This window comes from Misgurnus anguillicaudatus, chromosome 18, assembly GCF_027580225.2.
Source record: "Misgurnus anguillicaudatus chromosome 18, ASM2758022v2, whole genome shotgun sequence".
Taxonomy (NCBI): domain Eukaryota; kingdom Metazoa; phylum Chordata; class Actinopteri; order Cypriniformes; family Cobitidae; genus Misgurnus; species Misgurnus anguillicaudatus.
The window spans coordinates 1,527,064-1,539,469 of NC_073354.2; the positions used below are offsets into that span (position 1 = coordinate 1,527,064).

Consider the following 12,406-nt stretch of genomic DNA (forward strand, 5'->3'; position numbering starts at 1 on the left):
ACCGTATCTATATCTATATCTATATATATACATATTAATCTCTCCCAAGGGTTTTTGTCCTTCTAGGATTTTTCCCACCGGGTTTTTTTCCTAGGGGTTTTTTAGTCCCAGGGAGAGTCAGCCAACTTTGGCTTAGCTTAGCACTTTACTGTATATGTAACACTATTAATACGCTTGCTTGTACGGTTCAACCTTAGCCGCTATGTTCTACTGCTTATATTATCTATTGATTTTCTGTGTTCTTCTTTACATCTACTCATGTAAAGCTGCTTTGCAACAATTAACATTTGTGAAAAGCGCTATATAAATAAAATTTAATTGAATGGCTATGGTCACATTTAAAATATCAAAGTGTTGTCTACTGTGCTTAAAAGCTGTGTTTCTTGATTTAATTATCGTTCAAATAGAATAGGACAGGCTTCGCAAAGCATGACTTGGAGACCGTTTGTCTTTGACCCTGCGATTCTATGCAACAGGTTTGTGTGATTTAATTTCAAACCGATATGAACCGAATGTTGTCATAACGTTTTTTCTGTCTGGGTATCTTTGTGAACTTTTTTATGTCATGCAGGTGACACGTTCAAGTCCCTCAGGTTCAAGTCCAGGATGGGGGACCAGCACCATCTCACAAATAGTTTTGGATACCTGTTCTGCTCTGTACCAGGTTATAAAGGACGATTTCTTGAAGGTAGGGTTATTACAAAATATAAAGATATATATATATATAATCTACTACTTCATTTTAAAAAAGAACACCCATAACATTGTGGACATCAGCAGTTGAATGTTTTTGATAAAAAGTATTTTAGTAAAAACTATTATTAGAAACAGGGTTATAGTTCTGAAAAGTTTAAGTAATTCAATTTTTATGTCTATACGTACCTGTATACATTAATTACATAATTTTATCTGAGCTCCCAGCTAACAGGGAACGTTTTTATAACTTTGGCTAACGGTCTGTTAAGGTTCTCCCAAAGATATCCAAAAACGTTCTTGCAATAACATTAGTAGAACGTTTTCCTAACGTTATCTGCAATTAATAAACGTCCTTAAAACGTAAGCATTAGAAACGTTTTTATTGTATTTTTAGTGGAACGTTCTACACACCCAAGCATTGCAAATGTTACCATTGTGTATGTAATGTAACGTTCTTAAAACAGCCACATTGAAAACGTTACCATTGTGTATGTAATGGAACGTTCTTAAAACGGTAGCATTGCAAACGTTACAATTGCATTTTTAGCGGAACGTTCTACATACCCTAGCATTGAAAATGTTACCATTGTGTATGTAATGTAACGTTCTTAAAACAGCAACATTGAAAACTTTACCATTTTGTATGTAATATAACGTTCTTAAGACAGTATCATTGCAAATGTTATAATTGCATTGTTAGCAGAACATTCTGCACACCCTAGCATTGAAAACGTTACCATTGTGTATGTAATGTAACGTTCTTAAAACTGTAACATTGAAAACGTTACCATTGTGTATGTAATGTAACATTCTTAAAACGTTAGCATTGCAAACGTTATATTTGCTTTGTTATCAGAACATTCTGCACACCCTAGCATTAAAAACGTTACCATTGTGTATGTAATGTAATGTTCTTAAAACGGTAGCATTGCAAACGTTAAAATTGCTTTGTTAGCAGGACATTCTGCACACCCTAGCCTTGAAAACGTTACCATTGTGTATGTAATATAACGTTCTTAAAATGGTAACATTGAAAACGTTACCATTGTGTATGTAATGTAACGTTCTTAAAACATTAACATTGAAAACATTACCATTTTGTATATCATGTAATGTTCTTAAAACAGTAGCATTGCAAACGTTATAATTGCTTTGTTATCAGAACATTCTGAACACCCTAGCATGGAAAACGTTACCATTGTGTATGTAATGTAACGTTCTTAAAACGGCAACATTGAAAACATTAGCATTTTGTATGTAGGATAATGTTCTTAAAACGGTAGCATTGAAAACTTTAATATTGCTTTGTTATCAGAACTTTCTGCACACCCTAGCATGGAAAACGTTACCATTGTGTATGTAATGTAACGTTCTTAAAACGGCAACATTGAAAACATTAGCATTTTGTATGTAAGATAATGTTCTTAAAACGGTAGCATTGCAAACGTTATAATTGCTTTGTTATCAGAACTTTCTGCACACCTTAGCATTAAAAACGTTACCATTGTGTATGTAATGTAACGTTCTTAAAACTTTAACATTGAAAACGTTACCATTGTGTATGTAATGTAACATTCTTAAAACGGTAGCATTGCAAACGTTATATTTGCTTTGTTATCAGAACATTCTGCACACCCTAGCATTAAAAACGTTACCATTGTGTATGTAATGTAACATTCTTAAAACTGTAACATTGAAAACGTTACCATTGTGTATGTAATGTAACATTCTTAAAACGGTAGCATTGCAAACATTATAATTGCTTTGTTATCAGAACATTCTGCACACCCTAGCATGGAAAACGTTACCATTGTGTATGTAATGTAACGCTCTTAAAACTGTCGCATTGAAAACATTATAATTGCATTGTTAGCAGAACGTTCTACACACCCTAGCATTAAAAACGTTACTATTGTGTATGTAATGTAACATTCTTAAAACTGTAACATTGAAAACGTTACCATTGTGTATGTAATGTAACATTCTTAAAACGGTAACATTGAAAACATTACCATTTTGTATGTCATGTAACGTTCTTAAAACGGTATCATTGCAAACATTATAATTGCTTTGTTATCCGAACATTCTGCACACCCTAGCATGGAAAACGTTACCATTGTGTATGTAATGTAACACTCTTAAAACTGTCGCATTGAAACATTATAATTGCATTGTTAGCAGAACGTTCTACACACCCTAGCACTGAAAACGTTACTATTGTGTATGTAATGTAATGTTCTTCAAACGGTAGCATTGCAAACGTTATATTTGCTTTGTTATCAGAACATTCTGCACACCCTAGCATTAAAAACGATACCATTGTGTATGTAATGTAACGTTCTTAAAACTGTAACATTGAAAACGTTACCATTGTGTATGTAATGTAACATTCTTAAAACGGTAGCATTGCAAACATTATAATTGCATTGTTAGCAGAACGTTCTACACACCCTAGCATTGAAAACGTTACTATTGTGTATGTAATGTAACGTTCTTCAAACGGTAGCATTGCAAACATTATATTTGCATAGTTAGCAGAACGTTCTTCATACCCTTGTATTGAAAACGTTACTATTGTGTATGTAATGTACTGTTCTTAAAACTGTAGCATTGAAAAGTTTACCATTGTGTATGCAATGTAAGGTTCTTAAAATGGTAGCATTGAAAACGTTATAATTGTATTGTTGGCATTACAACATTACCATTGCATAGTGGAATATTCTAAAAATGTTAGCCTAAAAATGTATCTTCTGGGGATTTAAATTGGGGTGAGCCGATCCGATATGCAGTATCCCAGCTAACAATTTTACATTATATGTTAGCTGGGCTTACACTATGTGTATATTAAAGTATTTTGTGTGTAAACATGAATTATTAACTAACACAGCAATAAATATAAAATTACTTCCAAACCTAATATTGTAATATTTGTTATTCTACATGTTGTTCAGTCCCTAGTCTTTATACTTATTTATATGGATTAAGTAAGAAGGGGTCTCATTTATAAACATGCGTACGCACAAAACAGGTCTGGAAACATGCGTACGCCAGTTCCCACGCAAAGGTTGTGATCTATAAAAATAACTTAATGGAAGAATGGGCTTGCATGGTGGGATCTGAGGATAAATTATGTACGCACACTTGCAGAAAGGGAATATTGCATACGTAGACTTTTAGTAAGGATCCTTTTATAAATGAGACCCAATGTGTTTGACTCACAAAAGCATGGCTATCCAGTTTTGTTCTACATATAACTATGCAAATAAATCCATTGTAAACTGTAGTCTTAAATATATAATAATTTAATCACTGACATTTGGTGTGTCCTATTGTTTTAGACACCATCAACGGAAGGAGAGTGGCATACAATAGCCATGGACTTCGAAAGGAAGTGGCAGTTTCCAGCTGTAGCAGACTGCTGACCACAACATGGATGATGGACAGTGGAAGAATCATGGGATGGGTGCTTTTCAACCGATGAAGAACACCTCACATTGCAATTGTATGGCAACAGCAAAAGTGAAATGCAATCTGATGCGGGATTACTTTGTCTCACCAGCGGGTAGATGTAGAGTTATCCCTCAAACAGCAGATTAAAGCCAGTTATCGTCAGTTTAGGACATTCATTTTCTTGTGCAATCTGCTTGTTGCAATTAAGTGCCTTATACTAACTTTATTTCTTGATCCACACTCATTATTCACAGAACATTACAGTTTTTTACAGACGCTAGGACACATTTCTCAATACTTAGGTCACTTTTGCAAAACTCTTCACAGTTCTGCTAACAAACTTTCAGCTTGGCAAAGCATTTCATTTCACGTTCAAAATGCACTACAACTACCAAAACACTTTATTCAAGTCTCAAATCAACTCATTCTTCCAACACACTAGCAAAGGATGACAGCCGACAAACACACTTTGTCATACCCACAAAACAATGACCTAAAAAACACTAACAACCTGTAGCATTATACATTTTTCTTGTGTAAAACAAGGACACATCAATATTTATAATTCACTGCAATATATGTTACTGGAATGAATCAGACATGATGCAGAATTCTTTAAAGGCGGAGTCCATGATGTTTGAAAGCCAATGTTGATATTTGAAATCACCTAAACAAACACGCCCCTACCCCAATAGAATCTGGACCTTCTGTTGATAGACCCGCCCCACACATACGCAACCCGGCATTTTATTTGATTTTATTGGCTATAAGTGTGTTTTGGTAGTCGGCCCGTCTAATTTTCCAAAGCGTTTTTCAAACATCGTGGACTCCGCCTTTAATATTTTATGTTGTTTATTTATTTTTACTTTTTTGCATGGCATAATTCCAAAAAAACATAATTTGTATACACACCATCCACTGATACAGATAGATACAATAGTAATGCTAATCTACTTGGCTGTGGACAGCTGTGGCTGGTCCAATTGTTTCATAGCATTTATTTTTAAGATTTAAAATATATTTCATAAAAATATTACAGTTTTTGCCTATTGCTTACACACTTTTTGCAAAATTTGGCTCGTTATGTCAAAACTCTACACACAAGCCACACAGACATAGCACTTGGAGATTAACAACTCACATCCATGCCAAAATGAAACACTGCAATCAAAACTTAGCACTCCTTTCTAAAAATGAAATTATTGTAACAAAACCATACACACAAGCACCATTTGAATTACTCTTTCATATCACCAGCAACACAGTGATCCGCTTTATATATAACACTGCAGTCTTTGTGGTTTTATTTTTATCGTAATTTTCTTAGGGCCAATCACATTTCTCTGTCTTACCCCTTACCCCTACCCCTTAGTTTTGCACGTTCACGTGAGAGTAAGGGCTATCCCAATTCTCGTTTTGATCAAGGGGTAGGGCTAAGGGCAAGTGGTAGATACCCCTTAAAACCAAGAATTTCTGCGAGCTTACTTGAAACCAAGGGGTACCCAGAATACACTGCGCAACCGGCAAAAATGGCGTCCAGAGCGTCCAGAGAGTCCCATAAATGTAAGTATTTTCGGCTTAATAATTAATTTAAAAATTACTAATGTCTTGTTTTGTGCTCTACACAGTCCTGTTCATATATATTTGAATTATGTTCTTAATTTAAATGTTTTAAAATTTCGCTAGTTTGCTACGCTAACGTTACGTTGCTGATTTGCACAACATTCCTGTATTTGCTGATTTGCACAACATTCCCGTATTTCTCTAACTAGCCATGAATGGACTGCATGCTTGTCTACAGTTTTAACTGGCAGCCAGCAAACGACGATGTATGATGACGTAACCGTAACCAAGCGGTGTCTCATTTCATAGGGGTATGTTTTCACCCCTAGCGCTTAACACTTGGTTTTGAGGGACAAGGGCTTAGGGGTAAGACGAAGTGGTAGGGGAAGGGGTAAGACAGAGAAATGGGATTGGCCCTTAGACTCAGTCCAGTTTAGTAAAACTCAAAAGTAGATTTAGTAAGGAATAATTGACGACGGGCCATTGAATTATAAGAAAATAATGCACACCAAGGTGGTAATGCGGCACGACGCGAAGCGGAGTGCCGTTACACCGCAGGTGTGCATTATTTTCAAATAATTCAAAGGACCGGAGTCAATTATTCCTCTTACAGTTTTTTACGATTGTTATGACACTTTTTTCAATACTTTTAACAAATTTTCTAAACTCTTAACGCACCAACACACCTAAAACACACAACTGGCAAAACAATTAATTTTATCCTCAAAATCACACATTGTAAACTAAACTCTTATACTGTTTACAAAAACACTGTAAACATGTTTCAGAATCAACTAGTTATACCAGATCACCAACACATGTTCTCTTCCAACAAAAACATTTAGTCAATCATAACACAATGTCATGAAAAACACAAACATAAGATGGAAAAACAAAAACTGCATAAGTTTATGTGTAAGTCTGTCCTTATAGACAGTAGTAGATTATAGACTATAGATTATAGAGTTTTTTGTTTAGTTGGGTTTAGTAAATGCATGTATTATGATTGTTTTGCTGCAGCAATTCAAGACAAAAATGAATCATCCATCTTAGAGTACGTTTTATAAAAAAAGTAGTCAGAATTGCTGCAGTAAAGAACTTACAGTATTTACAACAGGACATTACTGCAAGATAACAAACATAGTCAATATTACTTCCATTTACAGTAAAAAAGTAAAACATAAAAATACAAACAGAAAAAGCCACTGAAAAATAAAGTAAAAGGAAAATCTCATCATCTCATCTATTGCGTTTCTATTTGGCCACATGTTCTCATTCACATCACACCTGATATCTTCTCTGGCAAGGCATCTTGGGAAGAATCTTTTGCCATGCCTGACAGTGTTCAGTTGTGATGTCTGGGATTGCACCATCTATTGCATCCAGGTGGGACTGGAGGAAAACCTTCCCCTTGACCTGGTGGTCTTCAGTTGACTTGTGCAGCCATATATCTTATTTTTTGTGTTGCTCATATTGTTTCTTTTCCACACAAGATCGAACTAAAGAGGCCCTCCTTTACTCTATTGTATACCATATAGTCATGCAATTGAAAGAACCTGAGTGTGTTTCCTATGTGGGAATCAGCTGTGATTTATATGCATTGGTACAATAAGTTGTTTTTCAATCCCAATGGAATAAAATACAGTGGATATATTTATGTTTCAATTCATCATATAAACAGCTGTTTCCTTTGACTAGTCAAGTTTTTGGACATAATGTTATCTGTTTTGACATGCTGTGTGAAAGCATTTGTAAATTTGACAGTAAAGAACTATTGTTTTGGTCTTGTTTGAGCTTGTCTGTAAAAGAAATTAAAGCATTTTAAATGTGTGTTAATTATATGCATTTCGTGTTAAAGCAACAAGAAATGTGTAAATTGTATAGCTTGTACAGGCGGATGTAGTGCTAACTGTCACGGTCCTGTCAGACATCTGTGTTAGATGTAGGTCTGAGTGCATCTGGCAGGACCGTGATAGTATTATGTTCTGTGTGTGGACATGTGGAATCACATTGTGTGTGTGGTTTCCACATGTTCCCGGTGTCTTGTGGCTGTCATGATCTTGCCAGACCTTAGTATAGGTCCAGGTCTGTGTTAGAGAGCAAGATCATGGCAGCATTGTGTTTATGTGGGAATACGTGTGTTTTCACATCATGTATGTGTAACACGTGTTCCCAGTGTCTCGTCACTTTCACCCTACTCCCTTATGTACTCGTGTCTTACGTAATTAATTATGTTCACCTGTTCCCCATTGATGTCTTGTCTTTATAATGCCCTTTGGTTGTCTGTCGTGTGCGCGTTCATTGTCTAAGTCAGAGTGTTCATGTATCCCGTGTTTCTGACTTGTGCTCCAGTGTTATTTTGGTTTCAGTGTTTTTGTTCCTGTGTTTCGTGTTCCATCACGTGTTCTGTTACCATCTGTTTTACCCCCACGTGGGTCTTTGTGTTTAATAAACCTTCAGTTTATTATTATTTCAGTTGTGTCTGCGTTTGGGTTCTCGTTTGTGTAACCAGTCGTGACAGAATGAACGCGCCCAATTGAACCCAGCGGACACAGCATGCAGTGTGTGTCGGACCCGGAATGGTGGTCCTCGATCGCCAGCCAGACTCTCTCCGGCAGTAGTCCCTTCCCACCGCAGAAGGGGCTTCCCCTTAATGACTACGCCCGGGCGGTCGAGAAGAGGAAGGGATGTTACCCGGAGTTTTTAGCCAGCGCTTATCTGGTGGCGGGTATGGATGACCCTCCACCGATTTAGGAGCGAGGTAGTTTACTCCAGCTGTCCTACTGGGATTTGGTAGACTGCCTCGCTCAACGACAGAGCCCAGCTGAGACTGCCCGACCCCTTTCACCCGCACCTAAGCTAGGGGGTATCCTTACGGGGGCGATCAAGCTGGGGAAGCCTGCTCTCGTTCCCCCGGTGCGGGAAATTACCTCCGCGGCCAGTCTCCGTCCTGACCTCCCTGCCTCTAGACGGAGGAAGAAGAGGACGAAGAGAGCTTCGGAGCCGGCGCAGCCGGAGACACGTCACCCGCCGGCGCAGCCGGAGACACGTCACCCGCCGGCGCAGCCGGAGACACGTCACCCGCCGGCGCAGCCGGAGACACGTCAGCCGCCGGCGCAGCCGCCTGCGCAGCCAGCTGCGCAACCCGGACCGCGTCACCCCTCTGCTTTTCAGCAGAGTCGTGAGACTCATTTTCGGCACCCTGGACTTTTTGTTCCCCCTGTTTTTGCCCCACCACCCCTTCATCATGTACTGTTTCTGTTAAATCACCCCAACCCGTTTATTACTTATGTTTGTCTTCCATTGATGTTTGTTGTTGTTATTTCTTGGGTGTTGTCTGTTGTTCAGTCTCTTGTTCCTCGTGTTTAATGTTTATTTGTCGTCTGGAATCCGCCTTTAAAGAGGGGGGTACTGTCACGGTCCTGTCAGACATCTGTGTTAGATGTAGGTCTGAGTGCATCTGGCAGGACCGTGATAGTATTATGTTCTGTGTGGGGACATGTGGAATCACATTGTGTGTGTGGTTTCCACATGTTCCCTGTGTCTTGTGGCTGTCATGATCTTGCCAGACCTTAGTATAGGTCCAGGTCTGTGTTAGAGAGCAAGATCATGGCAGCATTGTGTTTATGTGGAAATACGTGTGTTTTCACATCATGTATGTGTAACAAGTGTTCCCAGTGTTTCGTCACTTTCACCCTACTCCCTTATGTACTCGTGTCTTACGTAATTAATTATGTTCACCTGTTCCCCATTGATGTCGTGTCTTTATAATGCCCTTTGGTTGTCTGTCGTGTGCGCGTTCATTGTCTACAGTTGTCTAGTCAGAGTGTTCATGTATCCCGTGTTTCTGACTTGTGCTCCAGTGTTATTTTGGTTTCGGTGTTTTTGTTCCTGTGTTTCGTGTTCCATCACGTGTTCTGTTACCATCTGTTTTACCCCCACGTGGGTCTTTGTGTTTAATAAACCTTCAGTTTATTATTATTTCAGTTGTGTCTGCGTTTGGGTTCTCGTTTGTGTAACCAGTCGTGACACTAACTGTGTTAAGAGTTTTGAAAACTTGTTAAAAGTATTGAAAAAAGTGTCATAGCAATCGTAAAAAACTGTATACCACGGTTACCACAAACATTGCTCTGGTGCCTATTTTTAAGACGTTTGAAAAGTTAGGTGTGCGGTTTACAGAAAAATAATCAACACCCATAGAACATTTCTCAACCAATCAGAATGCAGCATTCAACAGACCCGTGGTATAATTTGAAGATATATTTATTTGTTTAAATTTATTCAGTAATCAAACAAGAAATTGTTATGGTTGGTGAACCAATCTTGGACCAGAGCAGCCCGGTGGAAACTAACATTACCTGGGCTGCAGTGGTCTGTCCTGCACAACTGCATGTAGTGCATCTAGAAATGCAATGATCTGTCCTGTATTGTAGGGACCTAGAGTGGCATGATGATGCAGGACTCCTTGGACACTAATTGCAGCACACAAGGTGATATTTCCCCCATGTTGCCCAGGGACATTTACAATAGCCCTTTGTCCAACTATGTTACGGCCTCGACGCCTGGTTTTGGTCAGATTAAAGCCTGCCTCATCCACATAGATGAACTCATGTGGCTGTTCGGCGGCATCAAAATCCAGAACTGTCTGTAACAGAAAATATTTAATAGTGTTACTGAAAACACATACAGTAACTACAATGTCTACATTTTGACACAAGTAGGGGCTGAGTTGGATTAGTATAGACAAAAACTACAAGACACAGACAGAGCAGGTGGCAGCATAAACCCTCATTCCCACATCACAATATATAGTATGTACAGTAAAGTGACACATACCTGCACATAATCATGGCGCAGATCCTTGACCCTGACACAGTTCTTCTCAAATGGCACCCTGTACAGCTGCTTCATTCTGAAGTTATGTTTCTGTAGGATGCGACTTATTGTAGTAATGCTGACCCTGTTGATATTGTCGAATACCATTCCTTCTGCTATTATGCGCTGTTGCAACTCACGAAGTCGGATTGTGTTATTTGCTTGCACCATTTGAATGATGGCAAGCTCTTGTTCTTGAGTAAAGAGCCGTCCCCTTCCACCTCGAGGAGGTAGCCCAACCTTTCTGTAAAAAATGCCCTCACAAGATGTCATTGGTTAGGTTCTTTTTCACATACTGTACTTTCAAACTGTACACAGTACTGTAACATTACAATGATACTCCTTTACATATACTTCACAGCACTACTCATTTTTTAATAGTACTGTACATTACAGTTTTTGCCTATTGCTTACACACCAAATCCGAATGCCTAGACCAAAGCCTCAATACCTAAACTTCTTGTAGCATATGCTTAAACACAGTGTAACCATAGCTTAAACACATTGTCAACTTTGCACTTTGTTTGCAATTCTGTAGCACACTTATTGCGAAACACTACACACGTTTTCTAACATTAGACACATTTTTCAAAAACGAAATCACCTATTATCATTGGGAAAACACTCTGTTCAAAATGCAAAAGTCATCTGGCAACCATAGGCACCCACATACACACCCGAACACACCTGCACAGAAAACAGAACACCAATCGGTCTGAGTCCCAGCACCACAAACAGGCCCCAGGCAAGACACTCCGAGAACCTTGCAAGCATGGAGGCAATGCGAGTAAGAGTAAGAGGAGGACAAAGAGAGAGAGGAGTTGGACGTAAACGTGGACATGGAAGAGGACAAAGACGAGGACCAGTGCGGAGACGTGTATCGGATGACATCAGGGCTACTCTGGTGGACCATGTCATAAATCATGGCCTATCTATGAGGGAGGCTGGGCAAAGAGTCCACCCTAACCTCAGTCGCTACACAGTAGCGTCAATACTAAGAACATTCCGACTGGAGAACAGGTATATCTTCAAGTTTCTACTCCTGTACCTACTGTATGTGTCACATGATTCTGTATCATATTACAGTATTACTGTACAGTACTATTCAAAAATGAGTAGTGCTGTGAAGTATATGTCGCCTGTGATGTCGACGAGGTCTTGTGGCCAGATCCGAACAGAAGGAGGGATCCATAAGACCCCCCAGGCCCCCACCACACACATACATGTGCACACAAACACAAAACAAGTGTGTTTTTCCCCACAATAGCAGTTTATCCAGTATTTGTTTTGTTTTTTACTTTTGTTTTGTGGCTAAATGTGATGACTTGTGGTTCTATTTTTCTTTATTTCTTTAAGAATGTTATTTTTAGGGTAAAAACTCTTGTTTGATTACTGAATAAATTTAAACAAATAAATATATCTTTAAATAAATCTACTTTTGAGTTTTACTAAAGACTGAGTCTAAGAAAATTACGATAAAAATAAAACCACAAAGACTGCAGTGTTATATATAAAGCGGATCAGTAATTCAAATGGTGCTTGTGTGTATGTTTTTGTTACAAGAATTTCATTTTTAGAAAGGAGTGCTAAGTTTTGATTGCAGTGTTTCATAATCGCATGGATGTGAGTTGTTAATCTCCAAGTGCTATGTCTGAGTGTCTAGTGTGTAGAGTTTTGACATAATGAGCCAAATTTTGCAAAAAGTGTGTAAGCAATAGGCAAAAACTGTAATACTGTAATATGATACAGAATCATGTGACACATACAGTAGGTACAGGAGTAGAAACTTGAAGATATACCTGTTCTCCAGTCGGAATGTTCT

The 12,406-nt window shown here is 38.4% G+C and overlaps 1 protein-coding gene and 1 long non-coding RNA gene across 2 annotated transcripts; one reads left to right on the plus strand and one right to left on the minus strand.

Moving 5' to 3' along the window:
- Positions 1-290: 290 nt before the first annotated feature.
- LOC141350311 (uncharacterized) lies at positions 291-6,064 on the plus strand. The gene is made up of 3 exons (XR_012358395.1): positions 291-476; positions 572-688; positions 4,035-6,064. It is a non-coding gene; the product is annotated as an uncharacterized lncRNA (long non-coding RNA).
- A 3,737-nt stretch (positions 6,065-9,801) lies between these two features.
- LOC129425742 (uncharacterized) lies at positions 9,802-10,937 on the minus strand. Its single transcript, XM_073855411.1, has 2 exons — positions 10,546-10,937; positions 9,802-10,354 (listed from the first exon to the last, which is right to left on the minus strand). Exons 1-2 carry the CDS (start codon positions 10,855-10,857, stop codon positions 10,064-10,066), a joined length of 603 nt encoding a protein of 200 aa, XP_073711512.1. The 5' UTR covers positions 10,858-10,937; the 3' UTR covers positions 9,802-10,063.
- Between the last annotated feature and the right edge of the window lie 1,469 nt (positions 10,938-12,406).